This window comes from Bufo bufo, chromosome 3 (genome assembly GCF_905171765.1).
Source record: "Bufo bufo chromosome 3, aBufBuf1.1, whole genome shotgun sequence".
NCBI classification, from domain to species: domain Eukaryota; kingdom Metazoa; phylum Chordata; class Amphibia; order Anura; family Bufonidae; genus Bufo; species Bufo bufo.
The window spans coordinates 180,069,453-180,094,461 of NC_053391.1; the positions used below are offsets into that span (position 1 = coordinate 180,069,453).

General features: G+C 42.7%; 1 protein-coding gene across 1 annotated transcript in view; it reads right to left on the bottom strand.

Annotated features, from left to right (window-relative positions):
* OTC (ornithine transcarbamylase) overlaps positions 1 to 25,009 on the bottom strand; it is a 119,670-nt gene that overhangs the window by 63,859 nt on the left and 30,802 nt on the right. The window contains exons 2-3 of the mRNA XM_040423787.1: positions 10,643 to 10,772; positions 5,148 to 5,229 (exon numbers count right to left, since the gene is read on the bottom strand). Coding sequence (XP_040279721.1) covers positions 5,148 to 5,229; positions 10,643 to 10,772 — 212 coding nt within the window. The remainder of the gene's footprint in view (positions 1 to 5,147; positions 5,230 to 10,642; positions 10,773 to 25,009) is intronic.

The following is a 25,009-nucleotide window of genomic DNA, read 5'->3' on the forward strand; positions in this document are numbered from 1 at the left end:
AAAATGAAATCAGCATCTCGATAAAGCTTGTCAGCAGAGGGATGCATGATGTGCTCTAAAATTTCCTGGTAGACGGCTATGCTGATTTTAGACTTGATATAAAACAGTGGCCCAACAGCAGCAGATGACATGGCTCCCTAAACCATCGCTGACTGTGGAAACTTCACACTGGACCTCAAGCAACTTGGACTGTGTGCCTCTTCACTCTTCATCCAGACTATGTGAACTGGATTTTCAAATGAAATACATAATTTACTTTCATCTGAAAACAGGACTTTGGACTACTGAACAACAGTCCAATACTTTTTCACCTTAGCCCAGGTAAGATGCTTCTGACGTTGTCTCTGGGTCATGAGTGGCTTGACACAAGAAATGTGTGCAACTCCAGTTGCAGTCCACTCCTTGTGAATCTCCCCCAAATTCTTGAGTGGAGTTTTCTTGACAATGATTTCAAAGCTGCAGTTATCCCTGTCGCTTGTTCATCTTTTTCTAACACACTTTTTTCTTTCACTAAACTCTCCATTAATACGGTTGGATACAGCACTGTGCGACAGCCAATGACTGTCTTCTGGACAACTTTCAAGTCAGCAGTCTTCCCAATGGTTGTGTAGCCTACCCAACCAGATTGATGGACCATTTAAAGGCTTAGGAAACCAAGTGTTTTGTGTTGATTAGCTGATTAGAGTGTGACACCATGAGTCTACAATACTGAAGTTTTCACAATATTCAAATTTTCGGAGATACTGACTTTTGGATTATCATTAGCGGTAAGCCATAATCATCAACATTAAAAGAAATAAACGCTTGAAATAGAATAGATTACTGTGTATGTAATGAATCTATATGAGTTTCCCATTTTTTGATTGAATTATTGAAATACAATAACTTTTTGATGATATTCTAATTTATTGGATTCACCTGTAGTTATGTAATCGCCCCAATACACATTAGTGTATTGTCAGCCAAACCTGCCAAGAATGGCGGGTTCAGACATCAGTTAAATATGTATGGGGAACTCCCCACTCTGCCCCACCATGATGTCAAGGGGGAAAGAAGGATTGGGAGGAATGAATATTTTCACCCGATCCTTTTGTTCTCTTGGGAGCTAAGCTGCTGCTAGAAGTGAGGGAGTTGCGAGAGATCATTCGGCCTATTGTTATTAAAACAGTATGCAGTAAGCTCCTCCTAGTGATGGCAGCAGATATCTGCTAAGAGCGTCATGGCAAGCAGGAGAAGCAAATAAGTGTAGGGCCCCACCACCATAGTCCCCATAGCAGTCACATGCCTTGCCTCTGTGGTAGAAAAAAACAATGTTCTTAAGGGTTTTCCCACAAAAGAAAGTGATAGCACTTTCTGACTGGTGGGGTTCCAACTTTTAAGACCCTTCACAATTATAAGAATCAAGGGGCAAAAGCACTGGTTTAACACTGGTCCCTTCAAAGCTTTTCCTGCACAGTAGCGCAACATAGCCAGTGAATTGTGCAAATGCTATTTAGGAAAATGATTCCATATTGCGGTTTATCATAACATGTGCACACATTTTATGTAATTTTCTGGTGAAAAGGCTGCATTCTTTTACAATGATAGATAAAAGAATTGTGTTTCCCATGGTCAACATAGCATTATGAAGTATGGAGGCTTATAGGCTCTTCTGAATAAGATAATAGCTATGAAGGGAAGATACATTTACTGTAACTAGGAAACAGCTGAATACAATATCTGCAGCCTAACAGAAAAGCACCACTAAAGGACTTACATGTACGGATTATTTCTTTATTTTAGCTATGTGACATTGAATACTTTTGTGCAAATAAATACAAAAGTACTAATGGAGTTACCGTATTTATCGGCGTATAACACGCACTGGCGTATAACACGCACCCTTCATTTTAAGGGAAATTTCAGGGGAAAAAAATAAATTTCAAATTGTACTGCTATGGGGTGGGGGGATCTGTGGATGGAACTGTTATGGGGGGGATCTGTGGATGACACTGCTATATGTCATCCACAGATCCCCCTCATAACAGTGTCCATTTCAAATTGTACTGCTATGGGGTGGGGGGATCTGTGGATGGAACTGTTATGGGGGGGATCTGTGGATGACACTGCTATATGTCATCCACAGATCCCCCTCATAACAGTGTCCATTTCAAATTGTACTGCTATGGGGTGGGGGGATCTGTGGATGGAACTGTTATGGGGGGGATCTGTGGATGACACTGCTATATGTCATCCACAGATCCCCCTCATAACAGTGTCCCCCAATACACCGGGCCCCGCCGCTCACCGAAGTATTTATAAACGTGAATCCTTATCCTGTTATTAGGCTGCCCTCTCCCATGTTCCCATGTCCCCCCTGTATCCCCACAGCACTTACGATTCACACGCTACCATAGCAGGCAGGGCGGACGGCACCAGTAACGTCACTCACTGACGTCGCGCGTCTGCTCTGCCTGCTTCATTCATAAAGGGGGCGGAGCAGGCGCTCGACGTCAGTGAGTGACGTTACTGCTGCCGTCCGCTCTGCCTGCTATTGAAGCTTAAGTAAGTGCTGTGGGGATACAGGGGGGACATGGGAACATGGGAGAGGGCAGCCTAATAACAGGATAAGGATTCACGTTTATAAATACTTCGGTGAGCGGCGGGGCCCGGTGTAAGAGTACAGTGACTGCACCGGGCCCCGCCCCTAGTTACGGACTCCAGCCCCTCCTCTCTCCCGGCTCATACAGCGCAGTGAATATCGGCGTATAACACGCATACATGATTTGCCCCCTATTTTCAGGGGGGAAAAGTGCGTGTTATACGCCGATAAATACGGTATACCTTTATTGGCTAACCAGAAAAAACATATTGCAAGCTTTCAGAGCACAAAGACTCCTTCTTCAGGTGGGATTACAGATGATAGACTGAGAAACAGGCACAATTTATAGGATGTTACAGCAAAATATGTACATGGGGGAATGCTGAATTAAGTTTAGGCCAAGCAACAAGTGGGCATGGTAAGCAGAGAGAATGTAGATTATGGATTGGGAGTCAAAATGAGGGCGGTGTGAATTTTGTCTAAATAGTGGGTCATAAAACCAGGAGTGAGATTCAGTTCATCACTTAAAAGGGTTATCCCATGACTAATGTAAAAAATGAAAATCGGACATCATATGGTACATGACAATCTATTTCTAGCAAAGCTAGAACCAGCCCTGTACCTCACATGGATCCAGAGATCTCCCCATTCATTGATCTGCGAGATTTACATCAAGCTAACAGCTCAAGGGGAGTGTCTTTTCTGCTGCAGCTCAGAGGGCGTGTCCATGGTCTCCCTATCACAGATCAGGAGGCGTGTCCATACTCTCCCTATTACAGCTCAGTGGGCGTGTCTCAGCTCTCCCTATCACAGCTCAGGAGGCAGTTGAAGGATGAAACTGAGCATGTGCGGTCATCTCAGTGAGCAGTTCAAAGAAATAAAAAAAAAGCAAACAGCAGGTGGAGCTATTGTCACGGCTGAGGATGGGGAAAATCCTCAGCCGTGCGATGCCAGATGCTGTAGGCCTACTCGGCCAGGAGAACAGGATAGGGAGCAGGTCACCTCCTACAGCGTCCCTACCCTGACCCTAACTCCTAACTGCATGGGCCGACCTTAAAGGTAGGAGGACCCATGCGCAGGAACCTCGGATCCCTAACTCACCCTCCGTCCGGTCCCTGCGCTAGGAGTCAGGGTAAGACGACCTACTCCTCCTAGGCACGGAGGAGCAGGAGTCTCAATGGCCAAGCTGTTGGGAAAAGGGGAACTCATACAGCCTTACGGGAATGACAGGCGAACTATTAGTTCCACCAACCTGTCACAGCCTTGCTGACTGGATCCCTGCGCAAACAGGAATCCAGAACCGTAAGCTGCACCAAACACATAGAAAGGTCCCAACATAACATAACATACAACATCAACACACAGCAAGACATAAACATAACGACAATATCTTTATGACCACAGGGGTGGCTCTCACTGGCAGATAGTAACACAGGAGGCTGCTCCAGCAAGCTGAAACAACCCACAGAGCCATGCTAACAGTGAGGCTATATAGGCCAGGAAGCCACACCCCACAGTCGGACACACCCAGTGACACACACACACACTGGGAAGGAAGTTAACCCTTCCAACACCCGGGAAGGGAAAACACAAGATTAAAGGGAAAGTGTCCAACAGTAGCAACCCACTGTGGTTGTTGCCGCTGGCCACGACATGGGTGGCAACTGTGTCCTGGGGAATAGCCCAGAGGCCGGGACACTGCCACCACATGTACAGACAGCCAAACGTTGCCACGGGCAACCACAGTGCAGGAAAAGTGTCAGTGCACACAACACACTACACAGAGTGCACACAGACAAACAACACAGTGAACACAATACACACACACCTAACATAGGGGTTGCTAGGTGCAACCGCATGCACAGCAAGAAAGCTGCCACAAGCAAGCGTTGTCAGCGGCAACCACAGGTGAGGCAAATACCACTGCCCTCACCTGTGATTGACAACAAAACCAAACCGCTGACAATCGCATGCGGTTGAAGAGTCACGGTCATAGCCATGGCCGTGACAGCTATACAGATACATTTTATTGAATAACTCAGTGGCTATGCTAATTTTTTTATTACATGCAATTACAAATGTTTTCATATACTGTAGAATATTTTTCAGGGGACAACCCCTTTAATGACTGGAATGTAGTCATCATTTTAAATTACCAAGTTTTCCTGTCTCTATCATTCTTAAAATTCCCTTTGAGAATTAAAACCTTTAAGTCATCCATGCAGAGATGCTTGCCAACCACCCAAATGTATATAATCAATGGGCAGCAGGCAAGTGGTTAAAGTTACAGTACAGGGCTTACAAAAACAAAACAAATAATGTGATATTTCCTCAAATGCATTTTATTTTTTATTAATGCATTTAACTAGACTCAAAAGTCATGGTTATGGTTGGTAAAAAAGAACCCATGACCTTTCATGATCAAGGGCAGAGATCACTCTCAGTCAATCCCTGGTTTGTAATCTGTAAACCTGAAGACAAATAGGTTTGCATGGGAGCTGTAAAGACAAAAATATTTCCATACTCTGTAAATGAACGGTGATCTCTTTAGAAAAGATCTTGTTACCTGTTTCAGTGGAAAGTCTAGTTCTGGTGCTTCTCTTCTCAAATATCATTGCAAGAGATTTCCCTTGCAGTAAAGGTAGATACTAGATATAAAACAAGATGAGATAAAACACAAGATAAAGGTAGTTGCATTATTATATTTCCAACAAGTTTATCTGTTAAAGAAGGACAAAATTGCATTTTACAGGTATAAATCATGCAGTAGTGGGAAATATACAATTTGTAAAATGAACTCTGGAACCCGCGCTGCTGTGAAAGGAAGGAGACAACACTGCACTAATTCACACTCAGTAAGAGTGTGTCGCTGCTTGGGCTATGGAGGGTTAATTGCCAAACCCCTCAATTATACTTCAGGTCAGGAAAAGGTAAATGTTTAGACCCTCGCTGATTGTGCAGTATTGTGTGATGAAGCCTATATATATATGTAATTCCCTTTTTAAGAGCCAGTTGTAGTTTTTGTTACCTTAATGCAGTTGCTAAACAAGTTTGGAGCGCTCGTACCACGGAGGTATACTACTTGCCTGTCTCTGTTGCGGGCTGTATTTCTCTTGGGTAAGGATGGTGGCGCTGTTTGGCTTAGGAGTGCGTAAGACTTCAGCTTCCACTACCAGCGTGCGTGGTCCCGGCCGGTGACAATCGCGAGCGAGGGAAGCCGCGATAGTAATCCGATGATGCCTGCTTGGACCAAAACACAGACGCGTTTCGGAACTACCGAGTTCCTTCCTCAGGGATAGCTTTGGTCCCTCCTGCTGATGAATAAATAGGCGTCCATTTCTATGGTTACTAATTATATTCCCTTCGCTACTCCTAATGGCAAAACAGCCTATTTCAGCATCTCTATATCCGCCCTTATAATTGCCCCATCTCAATATATCGTATCAAGGTGGAATAATACGACATTGGATGATCAATATTTATAGCTTCATTTGATATGTCCTATATATGAATGTACATTTGTCTGAATAACCTTCATGAAAACGCTAATTAAATTTCTTGATTGAGTCCTGCAGGTGCAAGGGTGTTTAAATTATAAATCCATTTTGTGGATAAAGTCCCCCCCTCTAGGGTCAGGTTTAATTTGTTCTAGTGCTCTGAATTTTGAGCCTTCAAATTTCCCCCTATGTTTCTCTTTATAATTGCGTGAAAGTGGATGGCCTTCAAATTTTTTATTTATATTTCTGATATGTTCCCCTATTCTAGTTAATAGTGTCCTTTTGGTTCTTCCAGCATACAGTTTTGTGCAAGGGCATTTTATGAAATAAATAACGCCCTTGCTATGACATGTAAGATGATGCTTTATTCTATAGGTATTGTGTACAGTTTCTATTGTTTTTAATGGCTCGTTCTGTTTTGCAAGATTACATGCTTTGCATACTTTGCAGGGAAAAAAGCCAGGTCTATTGTTCCCGACTATTTGAGATTTTGATTCTCTAGTTTTGGTTTTGACAGAGGGGGCTATTAAGGTGCCCAAATTTTGCGCCTTCTTAAATATAAAGCTTGGATATTGGGGTAATTTTTCCTGTTTAAGGATATCCCAATGACGTTTCACAATTTTTTTTTAGGATAAACTCCCCCTGGTTATATTGAGTAATGATAGGGACTCTACATTCCATCTCCTCTTTTTTGTCATATTCTGACTGTTCCTTTTTAGATTTATTCAATAATGTTTTCCTATCTATTATTTTCACTTCCTCCTTTATTTTTTCCAATTCAGTTTTTTTATAGCCTTTCTCCTCAAATATATGTTGTAAAATGTCCGCCTCCTTTCCAAACTTTTCTATCGCAGTACAGTTTCTTCTTAATCTTATGAATTGACTCCGAGGGATATTAGTTAGCCATACCGGTAAATTGCAGCTATCTAGTGATATAAAGCTGTTACTGTCAGTTGGTTTAGAATAAGTCTGGGTCTGGATCTGATTATTTTCAATTTTAATTGTCAGATCTGAAAAATGAACCTTTTCTGTGCTAAAAGTTGGAGTAAACTTTAAATAAAATTCATTTTTATTTATTTCTACTAAAAATTCATGAAGAGCATCTTCACCGCCCCTCCATATAAAAATAATATAATCTATGAATCTACGCCAGAGGACCAGATTCGCATGGAGCTCCCCGTTAAGATAGATGGTAAGCTCCTCCCATCTTTCCATATATAGATTTGCGAAGCTCGGTGCGAATCTGGTCCCCATAGCGGTACCCCACATCTGTAGGTAAAAAAACTCCTCAAATTTAAAAAAATTATGGTTTAAAATAAACAATATGCATTCGCTAATAAAATAAATCTGTTCCATTGGTAATTCCTTTCCTTTCTGTAGGAAGTACTCAGCATCTTCTTGCCTTTGTTATTTTCAATCACCGTATATAGGGAGGTCACATCTAAGGTCCCCAGAATGTAACCTGGTTTCCATCCTATTGTTTCTAATGTTTGCAAAATATGTTGAGTGTCCTTCAAATAGGCGGAAAATCTTTGTACCTATTTCTGTAAAATGACGTCAACGTATTTAGACAAGTTCGACGTGAGGCCACCTATGCCAGATATTATAGGCCTCCCCGGTGGTTGGGTTTCACTTTTATGGATTTTGGGCAAGTAGTAAAAGATTGGTATTCTAGGGGATTGTATATTTATATACTCGGCTTCTTCTTTGGTAATAATACCTAGCCGGGACCACGCGAGCTGGTAGTGGAAGCTGAAGACTCACGCACTCCTAAGCCAAACAGCGCCACCATCCTTACCCAAGAGGAATACCGCCCACAACATAGACAGGCAAGTAGTATACCTCTGTGGTACGAGCACTCCAAACTTGTTTAGCAACTGTATTAAGGTAACAAAAACTACAACCGGCTCTTAAATAGGGAATTACATATATATATATATATAGGCTTCATCACTCAATACTGCACAATCAGCGCGGGTCTAACCATTTACCTTTTCCTGACCTGAAATGTACAATTTGTAACTATAGTAAATGTCAGGCTCTTCCATTATGCTGGAACCACACAACAGTACACCAGTAGTAACTGGCTCTAATTTTCAGCTCTATTATTTTTTCAATTACCTTTATGAGAAAAATGTAGCTTAAACCTAAAAATGTGAGTTTGTGTGCAATAAAACAATATTTCCAGCCTTCCCACGAGGATGTACTATGGCTCTTTGCTTCAACCGAGCCTATGAAGCTAACGAAGGGATAGGAATCTGTCTTGTTAGAAGGAAAGACTTTCTCAAAGTTTCTATAGGAAATGTTTTGCTGAGCTCTTGGACAGGATCGATCCTGATCTTGGGTTCATATATATGGCTAAGGGCACTTTCACATGGGTGTATTTTGGTCAGTTCTAAATGACAGTGGAAGATCTTCCGTGGATCTGGCTGAAATCTGCCACCGTAAAAATTGTCTGAAATGGGCTGTTTTTTTGCTGTGGCATTGCTATAGGAGTCCCTGGAATCTTTTGCTGTTTTCAACCTTTTGGATTGTATGGTAAATGTAATATCAAATGATACTCATCATACATAATAACAGATATAGTGCAGGGATTTACATGTAGGACTGGAGACAACATCCATGAAATCACCTGGTGTGCCAATAACTTGTTATCTGCTGACCTCATTGACATGTAAGCATGTGGCCCAACACTGAGCCCCAGTCCATAGAGGTTATGACTTAGGGCTGTATTATACCAACAGATTATCTGACAGGTTTTCTGACCAATCAGTGGTCATATGGCCATTTACACACACCAACTATTGGTCTGATTGCACAGAAATTGGTCTGGAACAAAAAACTATTGTCCCATGTAAATTGTGCCACCGATCACCTGAAAAATGAGCCTTTTTGTCAAGTGACTGACTTTTACGCAGCACCAAACATCATAATTTCTCACCATCTCCTCGTCCCATGTAAACAGGACAATATACAAACTAAATCGGGAAGAGATGATCACAATGATCATCTGTCCTCCATTTACTTTGTGTTCTGTCATGTGAAAGGCCTGAATATCTTCAGTTGGTGCTTGTTTGAGGCTCAGATTGACCCATGTAAAAAGAACCCTTATTTGCTGGTGGAATTTGGTGCATATTCAGCGCCAAAAGCTGCCAGCAGCTGCTCTAAATCCACCTCCTGTTGTTTGTAATGGGAGGCCTCTCTGCACGTCATGTGGCCACAGTTTATAGCTGTGACCCTGCCAAGAAAGGATGCTGCTGTTACTCCACTGGAAACCATGGCAGGTCTTTGGCATTTATATTTAAAGACTGCAGCAGAAACTGGGGGAAGGGGGAAGGAAGGGTCTTCCATGGAATATGCAGTGGATTTTACTGTTGCAAAATCCACCATGTGAACAGAGTCTTAGAAGTTCAGAGATCTGGAGACAGTCTGATGGAGGTGTTAGGATGAGCTCTTGTGTCAATGACTGGAATGTTATCAGCTTGAATTCCCAAATTTTTCTCTATATCATTCTTAAAATTTCTGTTTAGTGTTAAGACCTTAGAGTCCCTCATACTGTGATCTGGTCCAGATTACTGATATATCCAGCCTCCTCTTTATTTTGTGTCTATGTCGGTTCATCCTGGATTTTACTTTTTGTTTACTTATCCAAATACAGAGTCCTTCATTGGGATACCTTGTGCATAGTGTCATGTACTGTACACCACATTGAGGATCTACATGAAAAGGTGTCAGTGATTTTATGGTTCCTCTGTGTGTCGGGTATGTGGACAGTATCTGCTGATAAGATTTGAGTACACGTCCCGCTTTTTTTTTTTTTTTTACTGTCATAAGGAAAAGTGCCTCTCTCTGATGGAGATGATAGGGCACTTCTGATGACAAGATTTGGTTGGTTGTTTGTAAGAGAAAAGAGGTACATCTGAGAATATTTCTTTCAGCCAAATGTCTGTGTGAAATACGGGCTGGAGATCCACAACAGTTTTTCTCAAGACTGTTAGGGCCTGTTCACAAGGCAGATGTCAAAATCTGCTACGTATACCACAGTGGTTTCTGCCATGGTTGTTCAGTTTGAATGCTGTGGACCTGCTCATGGCTTAGTGCCATTGAATGGACCCACCACGGCTTCAAGCAGCATCTGTGCAGACAACGCACCAAGAAGGGACAGGTCCTTTCCTGGCACGGTAGCAGCTTTAAACCACCAGCCCGCAAACTTCAGCTCTGCCTTCCATTGAAAACAATGGAAGACAGACACCATGTGACCACTGGCAGAATTTTGGCATGGTGAATGCATACAGAGATAGCTGTCAATCACTGATTAGGACTGCCAAATCAGCCACAAGTAAGGCCGTATTCACATGACCATGGGTTTAATGACCTAAACTCCCAGCATCATATGAGTTTGGGTCATTAAACGGGCGGTCAGGCTGGGACACGCGTCTCGATTCCCAGACATGTAAATCCAGCCCTTTACTGAATAATTTTATTTATTAGTTTTTTGCACAGTTGTAGCCAGATAAAAAATAACATATGGGGATGTAATTCACATTCAGGATTCCCTTCTCACCTCTCCTTTTTGTTTAATCCTGTGTTTCAGATCTGCTGACACCCACAGAAGATACTTTATTTCTTCAGCATTGCAGTTTTTCAATGTTAAAAGATCCCGACCTTTCCACTGTAGGTTGCTGTGTGAAGTCCTATAAATCAAGAAGAACATTCAGTCACAGAAAAACACACCTGTGCTGCTAAGGTTCAGTTCACACCATGTTTTTAGCACTGCAGTTTGTTAGTAAAAACAAAAAGTAATAAAAAAAAATAGTTATACTGTCTAAAAGGTTGTAAGCATATATATGGCAACTGTAGACCTAGACAGTCGCCTATGTCCGCCAATGACATTGATTGTAATGACAAAACTGATCCCAGTCTGATTGGAGTCTGAATCCAGTGCCATCAGTTGTAACAAGAAACATTTCCCAAAGCCAGACCGAGCAATATGTTTATCTGGCCAGCTATGGGTACCAAGCAGGAACACAAAGGGGCACAATATTTGCATCTGTTGTATCCAGCTCAGTAAAAAAGAAAATCTGGCTGACTACAGCTGCTATGTGTGAATTCATGCCACAAGAACACAATTCTATTGTAGGTTTGCACAATCGAAATTTACAAGTACATTAAAATTCATATTTAATCTGTAATTTAAACAGTTTGATTATAGACACTTAAAGGTTTCTCTTCAGTTTATCTCCTTTCCAAAGAAAAGCTTAATTGTAGACATACATATTAGGACCCTGATTTATCATACCTTCACTCCAGAATTCTGGTATTCAAAAAGTCGCAAAAATGGGCTTTTGCTAATTTTTTTGGATTCGCTAGCGCAAAATTTAAGCAATTGTGCAAAAATTTGCGACTTTTTACACCAACTTGCACAAAATTTTGCGACTTTTTGCATTTACACCATTCATTTTAGTTTTGTAATATGGGTGGAAATATGTTAATGAGTTTCCCTCCAGATTTATCATTGAGACTTTTTTTTTTTTTAAGTTTCAAAAAAGTTGCACTCTCATTCCAGGAGGAGGTTGGAGTAGGAAAACGGGAGGAACTTCTCTAGACAGAAATGTTAGGTATAAGGACAAGCCAAATTTATCAGACAGCCATTTGTTAATTGATAATTGGCTTTTGATAAATGTGGCAAATATTCTCCTCATGATATATTCCCCCCTAGATGTATGTGAACTGAACCCACCAATTTCAGCAGACTTGGCCAATCATCTAATATGTATGATGGCCTCTTGACTCTTTCCCAATGGCATAAGTCGGATAAGAGAGGGGTTGGATTTAAACATGCCGATCCAAGTGTCTGGCTGCAGCTTTCTCCCCTCTATCATTGACAACACATGCCAAGCATGCATATGTACAAGGAAATCAGGAGAAATAGTTGTCCATTAACAGTCATTTCAGGTGTTTGGCAAGCTATATCCTGCCAAAATCCACTCCAAAATGAATAGAAAAACAGCTTCAGGCTTCATGCCCACGGCTGTAGTTTCAGTCCGCATCCGATCCGCATTTTTTTATACTTTTCAATGGAGTGCTGCCTCTATTTTATTTTTCATATTTTTTAAACTTTGGACTTTGGTCTATCTATCCATGTATATATCATCTATTGATCTTATATTATTTATCTCATATCTATCAATCCTCCTCCTCCACGAGGACGCCGGCCACCTCTCTGAAAAAAAGGGCGGGTCTCCTGGGGACCAGCTGATTCGTTGCCGGAACTTGAGGTATATGATCCTGATCTCACAGATTTTCTGAATCCCATCCTTGGTCGAAAGGATGTATCTTGCCATTTGTAAATCTTATTCAGATGGTAATCTTCACTATCCCGCAAAAACTTTGATCTTTTCTTGTCTTCCGTACCTTTCTTATATGTGGCGATGTGCAAATCCACAGTTTCTTTTAATTTGTTAAATTCTTCCGAGGTCAGGGAATCTCGAAGCTGCTGCTCAGTGCTAGTAAGCTGCTCCTTAATCTCAGATATCGCTTTCTGTATGCGGTTTATTGTCAACAGCATAAGATCATATGAACAAATATTGCCACTTATTGGAGAAGGCATACCCTCAAGTAAAAGAATTCAAAAATCCACCATTGATATGTAATCAGAGGAACCAGAATTATATAGACAAATTGGTCCATGCTGATCTGGGTAGCAAGAGTCAGAGTCTGAAAGTACTGTCTACACCACGTAAAGGTACGTTCCCCTGTCTGCATTGTCTCCAGTGTTCACATATAATTAAAGGCCCGGTATTTCACCATCCTCATACAGGACGTGCATTTGAGGTGAAAGTTTTTTTCACATGTGAATCAGCGAATGTAATTTACCTGATAAAATGTCTGTGTGGCCTATTGTACAGAGGGGAGACAATGCAGACAGTTAGGGATCGTATCAATAAACATAAATCTACCATAAGGACAAAGAATCTGATGCTACCCATTCCTAACCACTTTGACAAATGTAAACATACTATAGCCCAACTAAGATTTCAAGTCTTAGAAAAGGTTAAAAGACCAAGGAAAGGGGGTGATGTAAAAAAAGCTCCTACTACGTGGAGAAGCTTACTGGATCCACACACTGGGTACATTACATCCAGAAGGTCTCTATAGGGCCTATGAAATCATGCATCTATAGGTATTCCTGTAAGATATATTTATGATATTAACTACATGTTTTTTTGTATATATTTTTTCTAGACTTCAACTATTTAGGGAAGAGCCTTGAGTTGATATTCATATGTGACAGTGATTGAAACTATGTAAGGTAGAATTTGCTACTGTTTTTCGTTTCTTTATTGTTTTATAGTTTTTTTGTATGCTCTCTCCCAATACGTTCTCATTATAGTTTAATTGAACACCATATCTTGATCGTTCCACCCTCAATCTGAGGTGATTGGACATCCTTGTAGGCGGTACATTTTCTTATATGTATATATATGTTGTATGTTCATTAAGATGTACTTGTTGATGAAGGCATGTTTGCCGAAACACTTCCTGGTTGTAGGACATATCTGGAATAAATTTACAGTACAGACCAAAAGTTTGGACACACCTTCTCATTCAAAGAGTTTTCTTTATTTTCATGACTATGAAAATTATAGATTCACACTGAAGGCATCAAAACTATGAATTAACACATGTGGAATTATATACATAACAAACAAGTGTGAAACAACTGAAAATATGTCATATTCTATGTTCTTCAAAGTAGCCACCTTTTGCTTTGATTACTGCTATGCACACTCTTGGCATTCTCTTGATGAGCTTCAAGAGGTAGTCCCCTGAAATGGTTTTCACTTCACAGGTGTTCCCTGTCAGGTTTAATAAGTGGGATTTCTTGCCTTATAAATTGGCTTGGGACCATCAGTTGCGTTGAGGAGAAGTCAGGTGGATACACAGCTGATAGTCTTACTGAATAGACGGTTAGAATTTGTATTGTGGCAAGAAAAAAGCAGCTAAGTAAAGAAAAACGAGTGGCCATCATTACTTTAAGAAATGAAGGTCAGTCATTCAGCCGAAAAATTGGGAAAACTTTGAAAGTAAGGGCTATTTGACCATTAAGGAGAGTGATGGGGTGCTGCGCCAGATGACCTGGCCTCCACAGTCACCGGACCTGAACCCAATCGAGATGGTTTTCGGGTGAGCTGGACCGCAGAGTGAAGGAAAAAGGGCCAACAAGTGCTAAGCATCTCTGGGAACTCCTTCAAGACTGTTGGAAGACCATTTCAGGGGACTACCTCTTGAAGCTCATCAAGAAAATGCCAAGAGTGTGCAAAGCAGTAATCAAAGCAAAAGGTGGCTACTTTGAAGAACCTAGAATATGACATATTTTCAGTTGTTTCACACTTGTTTGTTATGTATATAATTCCACATGTGTTAATTCATAGTTTTGATGCCTTCATAGTCATGAAAATAAAGAAAACTCTTTGAATGAGAAGGTGTGTCCAAACTTTTGGTCTGTACTGTATATCGCAAAGACACAGCTGCTGGGATTTATTAATCAATTGATTGTGGAGATTTATCCTTTTTCCGTGCAGCGCGCACTGAGTAAGTGCTGACCAGCTCTACCCTTTACCTGTTATCCTGCAAGTTGATCCAGAGAAAGGCAATAAAAACCCTGTGAGGTAGAAGCCAATTTTCCACACTTTAGGTGAAAAAAATTCCTTCCCGACTCCAATCAGGCAATCAAAATAACTTCCTGGATCACCGACCCATCTCTAGTAGCTATAGCCTGTAATATTATTACACTCCAGAAATACATCCAGGCCCCTCTTGAACTCTTTGTCACGACCATGGTCATGGTCGTGACTCAGGATCCGCATGCAGTTGCCTGCGGTTTGGTTTTATTGTCAACCACATGGTGAGGGCTGCTGGTTTGTTGCCTCATGTGTGGTTGCCGCTGGTAACATGGTTGTACTTGGCAGTATAGCAGCCTGAGCTGTTGCTGGGCAGCTTGCTGTCAAGTGCATGCGGTAACTCCTGGTTGTGTGTGTGTGTATGTTATGCACTTTGTTTGTCTGGTGTGCACGAGGTTTATGTAGGTGTGCACTGTGACACTTCCCTTCACTGTGGCTGCCCGTGGCAACGTTTGGTATGGTGTACATGTGGTGGCAGTGTCCCGGCCTTCAGGCTGACTCCCAGGACATGGTTGCCACGCATGTCGTTGCCTGCGGTTACAGCTGCAGTGTGATGTTCATTTGGACACCCTCCTGGTTTATACCATCTGCCACTGAGAGCCACCCTTGTGGTCATAAATCTTGTTTGATGTGATGAAGATGTGTCTTTCTTATTGCAGCTTATGGTCCTGGGTTCCTGTGTGATGTGTGTTGTGTGCTGTGTCCGTTTCTGTGTTAGGACAGCAGCACTTGCGCATGGGTTCCAGACTTTGTGTCTGTGGCAGGTGGGTGTTGTGCATATGGCATTTACCTGCCACTGCCATGAGTTGTATATGCTCCCCTTTATTGTAGCCTGGCCTGTGAGACTCCTGTTCCTCCGTGTCTAGGAGGAACAGGTCGTCTTACCCTGCTCCTAGCGTTAGGGATCTGCGGAGGGTTACTAGGGATCCGAGGTTCCGGAGCATGAGCCCTCCTACCTTCAAGGTCGGCTCATGCAGCTAGGAGTCAGGGTCAGATTAGGGATGCGTTAGGAGGTGACCTGCTCCCTAATTCTGTGCTCCTGGCCAAGCAGCGACCACCATCTTCCGGCATCGCACGGCTGAGGGTTTTCCCCATCCTCAGCCGTGACAGTATGACCACAAAGGCTCCTCACGTGGCGTTCCCTCGAAAGAGGGTGAAGCATGCATCGCCATATGCTTATGGGGTGCATGCGCGTTCTCCGGAGGGAGAGCGTTGTGGGGGTATCGCCGCTGACGGCGCGGTGAGTGGCTTTTCCCCGCCATTCCTTCACCGTGTTCTGTGTTGGCGTCCCCTTATTTTTATTCTCTCACCGTGGTGTTTTTTTTGGTGTGAGGTTGCATGCCTTCGAAAGAGGGTGCAGCATGTATGTCCTGCCGTTTTCGGTATACATGCGCGTTCTCCGGAGGGAGAGCGTTATGGGGTTCACCGTTTACGGCGCGGTTGGTGGCTTATTCCCCGCCACCTTGCTAACCGTGTCCGTGTTGGTGACCCCTCGTCCCTCTCAGGGTTCCTTGCTCTGGTCGTCTGCTGGCAGCATTCCGTTGGTGTTCCGTCGGTGTGCTGGTTTGGAGTGGCTGTTGGCAGCGACCTGGAGTAGGAACGTTTTCCTGAGTTGGACGCGGTGTCCAGTGTCCCTCCTCCAGACTGCTTTGGTGGCTGGCTGCCTGAGACCTAGGTGACGGTCCAGGTAGGTTGGCGGCAGTTCTGGAGGGAGATACGGGTACCTGTCTGGCAGTGCCTACAGTTGCTCTTTTCTCCAGTCTGCTTTGGTGGCTGACTACCTGGGACTGTTGTGTCGGTCCAGGTTTGTTGGCGGCAGTTCTGGAGGGAGACACTGGTGGTTTTCAGGCATTGCCCCTTCCCCCATCCCTGTTCTTAGTTCCTCACTATTTTTCATTTTTTTTTTGGTGAGGGGGGCTTTGAGGGGTGGGAGTGTCACGACCATGGTCACGGTCGTGACTCAGGATCCGCATGCAGTTGCCTGCGGTTTGGTTTTATTGTCAACCACATGGTGAGGGTTGCTGGTTTGTTGCCTCATGTGTGGTTGCCGCTGGTAACATGGTTGTACTTGGCAGTATAGCAGCCTGAGCTGTTGCTGGGCAGCTTGCTGTCAAGTGCATGCGGTAACTCCTGGTTGTGTGTGTGTGTGTGTATGTTATGCACTTTGTATGTCTGGTGTGCACGAGGTTTATGTAGGTGTGCACTGTGACACTTCCTTTCACTGTGGCTGCCCGTGGCAACGTTTGGTATGGTGTACATGTGGTGGCAGTGTCCCGGCCTTCAGGCTGACTCCCAGGACATGGTTGCCACGCATGTCGTTGCCTGCGGTTACAGCTGCAGTGTGATGTTCATTTGGACACTTTCTCCTTTAAGTGGTTGTCTTCCCTTCCCTGGTGTGAGAAGGGTTAATTCCCTTCTGTGTGTGTGAACACTGGGTGTGTCTGTGTGGGTGTGGCTACTTGGGCTATAAAGCCTCAGTGGAGACCTGAAGCTGAGAGGTACTCCAGCCTTGTTTGTAAGCTGGAGGCACCCTCCTGGTTTATACCATCTGCCACTGAGAGCCACCCTTGTGGTCATAAATCTTGTTTGATGTGATGAAGATGTGTCTTTCTTATTGCAGCTTATGGTCCTGGGTTCCTGTGTGATGTGTGTTGTGTGCTGTGTCCGTTTCTGTGTTAGGACAGCAGCACTTGCGCATGGGTTCCAGGCTTTGTGTCTGTGGCAGGTGGGTGTTGTGCTTATGGCATTTACCTGCCACTGCCATGAGTTGTATATGTTCCCCTTTATTGTAGCCTGGCCTGTGAGACTCCTGTTCCTCCGTGTCTAGGAGGAACAGGTCGTCTTACCCTGCTCCTAGCGTTAGGGATCTGCGGAGGGTTACTAGGGATCCGAGGTTCCGGCGCATGAGCCCTCCTACCTTCAAGGTCGGCTTATGCAGCTAGGAGTCAGGGTCAGATTAGGGATGCGTTAGGAGGTGACCTGCTCCCTAATTCTGTGCTTCTGGCCAAGCAGCGACCACCATCTTCCGGCATCGCACGGCTGAGGGTTTTCCCCATCCTCAGCCGTGACACTCTTTTAGTGAACTCACCATCACCACCTCCTCAGGCAGGAAGTTCCATAGTCTCACTGCTCTTACCGTAAAGAATCACCTTCTATGTTTGTGTAGAAACCTTTTTTCCTCCAGACGCAGAAGATGTCCTCTCGTCACAGTCCTGGGAATAGATAGATGACGGGAGAGATCTCTGTACTGACCCCTGATATATTTATACATAGTTATTAGATCCCCCCCTAGTCGTCTTTTTTCTAAAGTGAATAACCCTAATTTTGATCATCTTTCAGGGTACTGTAGTCCCCTCATTCCAGTTATTACTTTAGTTGCCCTTCTCTGAATCCTCTCCAGCTCTGCTATGTCTGTCTTGTTCACAGGAGCCCAGAACTGTACACAGTACTCCATGTGTGGTCTGACTAGTGATTTGTAAAGTGGCAGGACTATGTTCTTATCACGGGCATCTATGCCCCTTTTGATGCAACCCATTATCTTATTGGCCTTGGCAGTAGCTGCCTGACACTGGTTTCTACAGCTTAGTTTGCTAAACTTCCTAGGTGCTAAAATTCCTAGGTGCTTTCCATTTCAGTGTTACCCAGTGTTTTACCATTTAGTATGTACTGGTGAGGTGACTGGCATTATTCCTTCCCATGTGCATAACCTTACATTTGTCAGTGTTAAACCTCAACTGCCACTTCTCTGCCCAAGTCTCCAATCAATCCAGATCCCTCTGTAGCAGTATACTGTCCTCTCTCGTGTTAATTACTTTACACAGTTTAGTGTCATCTCCAATAATTTATATTTTACTGTGCAAGCCTTCTACAAGATCATTAATAAATATATTGAAGAGATTAGGACCCAATACTGACCCCCTTGGTACCCCACTAGTGACAGTGACTTAATCTGAGTGTGTACCTGTAAGCTGTGTACCGGGTGGGCTCCCCAGGATACAACGAAGTCACGAACGAGGAAAGCAACTCTGACAGCAGCTTTTGCAAGAATGGAATTTTACTAACACGTGATAATAAACACAACCACAAAGTCTGAGAACATAAAATAAGTTTACATACACCCAGCCCAAAGGCTGAAACCCCTGTGTTGCACAGCACGGCACCCCTGATAGAAATTTTGCGGTAACTTACCTACTGGCGGGCACAACTAAAACTGCCTTGCCGTACCTATTATTACCCTGAAACAAACACGAACAACTGGTTGGGTGCTTAGTACGGGCTGGCCTGCGGGGCAACACAGCAGTTCACAATCTTACCGTGCTCTATATTATTCACCCTCCCATAACTAGTCCAGTAGCATGTGCCTGATATATTGAAACTTTGAAAGTAAGGGCAATTTGACCATGAAGGAGAGTGATGGGGTGCTGCGCCAGATGACCTGGCCTCCACAGTCACCGGACCTGAACCCAATCGAGATGGTTTGGGGTGAGCTGGACCGCAGAGTGAAGGAAAAAGGGCCAACAAGTGCTAAGCATCTCTGGGAACTCCTTCAAGACTGTTGGAAGACCATTTCAGGGGACTACCTCTTGAAGCTCATCAAGAGAATGCCAAGAGTGTGCAAAGCAGTAATCAAAGCAAAAGGTGGCTACTTTGAAGAACCTAGAATATGACATATTTTCAGTTGTTTCACACTTGTTTGTTATGTATATAATTCCACATGTGTTAATTCATAGTTTTGATGCCTTCATAGTCATGAAAATAAAGAAAACTCTTTGAATGAGAAGGTGTGTCCAAACTTTTGGTCTGTACTGTATATGCAGTCAGTCAGCTCTACCTAGGAAACAGCAGCATCTTGTGGACAAACAGCTAAACGTCAGTCCAGATCATTTAACTTCATTTAAACAAACACAATGTTCAGACAATGAGAGCTGTTTCCCCATTTTACATACCATTAATAACCACCCTCTGTTTTCTATTACTGAGCCAGTTACTTACCCACATACAGACATTTTCCCCCAGGCCAGGCATTCTCATTTTATTTACTAACCTTTTATCTTATACAGTGTCAAATGCTTTGGAGAAGTCCAGATATACAACATCAATTGATTTGCTGCGGTCAAGTCTAGAACTTACCTCCTTACAGAAACTCATTAAATTAGTTTGACATGACCGATCCCTCATAAAGCCATGCTGATATGGCATTATTTACTTATTTTCATTGAGGTACTCCAAGATAGCATCTCTTAGAAAACCTTCAAACAGTTTACCCACAACAGATGTTAAACTTACCGGCCTATAATTTCCAGCCTCTGCTTCTGTTTATCTATCATAATCTTATCATTATCTATCTATCTATCTATCTATCTATCTATCTATCTATCTATCTATCCCATATACATATATATATATATATATCTAATATCTATCTATCTATCTATCTATCTATCTATCTATCTCATATATATATATATATATATATCTATATCTAATATCTATCTATTTATCTATCTGTTTATCCATCCATCTATTATCTATCTACGCTCTGCACCTAACATGGCTACTCCATTTGAAAATCGTGACCCAGATGTCTTCACCTACAGCAGGGAGGATGAACTGAGGATCCTGCAAGGTACAGAGAGAGACACTACTTTTTTGTTTACCCCTTCACTACTGGATACTAAAAAACAATATGAATATGACTCTAAACGTTTGATCAACCTGGAACTCCACATGTTCACCCTGTGTGAATACCATCAGAACCACAGGATTCCACGCGGCATGCGGTCACAGTTGAGACCTGACCTGTTTCCCAATAATGTGGAATTTTGCACCCGATTTTCACAAATTTGTAACAAGTTTTCCTTTGATATGATTTTGCTTAACATTGAATTTTTACAAAAAGAGATATTGTTGATACAGGACGCTCTACAGAGAACGACGCTGTCACTGAAAGAGTTAATGTCAGCGGAAGATTTTGAAACATACACTGCATCCTGTGTACCACACTTTGACAAATTAAGATCAGAATTGCAAGATAAAAAACGCCAAAAATGGTCACGTGATACGGAGGACTATACACGCGGATTCATTTACGTATGGCAACGTGACCCGAAAAATCCCAGGGGGGGCGATAGGAGACAAACCCACCCATCTGATAGAAGATTTACTAGATCTCAATCCGGCAGTAAGAGTCAGGAACGAGGAGAGGCTAATACCACAGCAACAATCCAGAAGTCTTTTTTAGGACTGGATACGGATCTAATAGAACCAGGAGGGACGGCAAGCGCCACCACAAATGGCGAGGAAAGAAACAAAAATCACAGACCACAACGTCAGAAAATTGTGAACCGAAAGAGAACATAGTGGTAAATATCTCATCCACTATTCTAAATGATGCACAACAATCCGTTTTGGACAAGGGCCTATCTTTTTGCCCTGTGTCAAGAACGAATTGGTTTAACTTGGAGTTGGACCTCCATAGATTTTTTCGGAGTGTCAAACTCAAAATCTGGTTTTCTGCACAAAGTCAAGCCTCAAGAGATGAAATTGATAGGCCGACAGAATTATCATTGTGTAATACAGGGCTTTATGTTAAGAGTAATTTTAACCCAATAATTGATCATCCTGCAGTTGAAGCATTTATGCTGGCTATACGTAGGGACCTTGATGCATTAAAATGTGTTTCTGAGAATAACGATCTCAGATTTGGAAATATAACTTCTGAAGAGATCACTGCGGTGTGCTCTCTGGCCTCCGACCACAGCCTCACCATCAAGTCAGCTGACAAGGGTGGTGGGGTTATGGTCATGGACACCAGTGAGTACATTCGGGAGATCCAGGGCCAACTTGAGGACACACAAGTGTACAAACGTGTATTACATGATCCCAAATTTGGTTTACTAAGGGAACTGAGAGATATTCTAAATCAAGCCAGAGAGGCGGATCTCATTGATGAAAAATTGTTCAATTACCTGTACCGTGATAAACCCAGTACGCCTATTTTGTACACACTGCCTAAGGTCCATAAGGGGGTGATGCCCCCCCCTGGCCGACCCATTGTTTCGGGTAGAGAGTCCCTTTTTTACAATGTGGCCATCTTTCTTGATAAAATGCTACGCTGTTTTGCCATTTCCACTAAATCTTTTATCAGAGATACGGGTGACTTTCTGTCTAAGATTAATGATCTTGAGGTCCCTGTGGGCGCGGTTCTTGTTTCGTTCGACGTACAGTATGTAGCTTATATACGTCCATCGATCATGAGCTGGGTCTACAGGCAGTTGAAGCTTGTCTTTCCAAATCTGAATATTCCCATGCTTGCAAAGTATTTTTGCTTTCACTATTGAGATTTGTTCTGACTAAAAACTACTTTTTGTTCCAGGACGACTTCTTTGTTCAGTTGCGTGGTACCGCGATGGGGTCCAACGTGGCGCCCACTTATGCAAACATCTATATGGCCCACCTTGAGGAGTCGTCGATTTATGGTAGCCACCACTTCAGACATGTTCTGGGGTGGTGGCGCTATATCGACGATATCTTCTTGGTGTGGACGGGCGACACGTTGGGCCTCCTCGCGTTCCACACATACCTCAATGAAGTCGATCCGACTGTTAAATTTACCGTGGTTCATTCCACGGAGAGGCTTCAGTTCCTTGACACCGAGGTCCGGATCATGGGACGAGGTCTGAGCACAGACCTATTTGTAAAACCTACTGATAAGAATACCTTGCTACGGTATGATAGCCATCACCCTCGTTCCATGATCCGTTTCTTGCCGTATAGCCAGTTCCTTCGCGTTCAGAGGATAGTCAAGGATGAAAAGATGAAATCAATTAGATTTGTTGAAATGAGTCACAAATTTGCCATTCTAGGGTACCCTAGAAAGTTGGTCCATGATTCCATCAGTAGAGCTAAGAATCTTTTCAATACAGCTAGACCGAAGGTTGCCCCAAAAAATCCTCGTATTCCATTCGTCTCCCATTTTTCCATTAACAGTGTGCATATTGCCACTGTTGTTCGGAAACATTGGAGTTTGATTGGGAATAGTTTCCCCCACATTTCAGAATTCCACACCCCCCCTTTGTTTTCCTAACGCAGAGGGCGTAATCTGGGAGACAGATTGATTAGGGCGGATGTGGGTAGCACTAAGACTAATGTGAGGGCCATGTGCGGTTCCACCCGCACTAGATGCTATCCATGTTATCATTGCATTAATTGCAAACTCATGCTCAAGGGTGACACGTTTCATAATCCGGTTACTAATGGTATAATTAAAATCAAACAATTTCTGACCTGTGACTCATCCTACGTGGTCTACCAACTTACCTGCCCCTGTGGGAAGTGGTACGTTGGTGAGACCACGTGGGATGTAAAAACACGGCTTAACCAGCACCGCTATTCCATCAGGAAAGAGAAAATAGATTTGCCTGTGTCCAAGCATTTTAAAGAGGCTGGACACACACAGAATGACCTGAGATTCCGCATCTTGGAACAGATTGAACTAGGGAGAAGGGGTGGAGATAGACAGGCTCTGCTCAAAAAACGTGAATTATACTGGATATTCACTTTGAAAACTTTAAGACCCAATGGGTTAAATGTGGATTTTAGGGTAGATTAGTACTGCCTCACTCTGTCATTTGCTGTATCCATATTCCCTACTTTATGGTGAATGCACATGCATATCATTAAGCATTTAATCAGGCGTTATTTTTATGAGAGTCTTTCTTTAATATTTTTCTCTCTTTGTTTTTAGATTTACAACATTCTTGCCGTCTTGATTGTGTTGCTGTATGATATGAAGTTTGGCGCAGTTCCAGTCGGCTATCCACATTTTGTATTCATTATCTTCACACGTGATGTCCGGACCGCCGTTACAAAGTCAATGTTGAGTGTATTCTATGCTGTATTAGATGTCTGCCTATACAGTCGTTATCACCATGGTTTATTACACCTCTGTACGGAAAAATTTTTGGCTTGGAGATTTTATTGTTTCGGTGATATGGTGTTGCAATAATATGGGTGATTGAAGGTGGTTTGAGGGGTTGTCCTGGCGACGCCATTCTCTCCCCCATCCCCATCATTGACTGATCATTAACATGATCTGTTATTGTTGGGTGACATCTTTTCTCACCGTACATATATTCTCCTTATAGCCTGTCTCATTGGGTTGATAAGGCGCTGAATTATGCGTCCGTTTATATATTCAAGGCGGTTGCAGCGCTACAGTGTCCTAGACCCTATTTATACATATATTTACCTCTTGATATTTGTTTCTATAAACATTTTGCTCCGTATATCCATCTGGTATCTATGCACTTGACTATGAGTGTGTAGCGACTGTTTTGCAGCCTCTATTGCGGTCTGGGCATGCGCACATTGTGTGTGAGGCCATTCCGGCCATCTTTGTTGTGGCTTTCGGTCATTATCTGGATGCCGTCAGGATCGCGATATTTGCTCCTCCCGCGCATGCGCGGTGGGTCAATGGGAACGCCGCTGAACATGCGATGTGGATTACATACAGCTACACACCTGACGGCAAGTTTTTTAATCTCACTTATTCATTGGGTTTACCTGCACTCATTAAGCTCTTTTTTATGCAATATAGGAATACTGTATTATATATTTCTGTATTTATAAGCATCACCTTGGTTTTTCTGCGACCGTTCTCTATATGTATTTGTACATCCACAGATATCACTATATGTATGCTTTTTTATTCATATATCTTTAATTGATGTTAATCCTTTGTTGATCAATGTCCCTATATACCACACGCTTGTATCACATGTGCATTAGGCTTGATAAAGACAGCAATGAGCTGTTGAAACGTCGCTTCATTTTTTTGGGTCAATAAACCACACGTTTTTCCTCAATTACTTGGAGTGCTGCTGGCTTATTTTTCTTCTATCTAATATCTATCTATCTATCTATTTATCTGTCTATCCCTCTATCTATTATCTATCTATCTAATATCTATCTATCTAATATCTATCTATGAACTATCGATCTAATATCTAATCTATCTATCTATCTATCTATCTATCTATCTACCTACCTACCCTGTATTATTTATCTCATTTATCTATCTGTCTATCTATCTAGCTATATATTTTAATCTACCGCACTAGCTCTATTATTCTCATGTGTGAATGGGGATAGCCTTGTGACTCTGAATGAATATGGGAACATAGCGTGCTGAGTGTTTGGCAAGAAGCCTGTATTTGCTACTGTTACTGTAGGTTTAAGATGAAGAT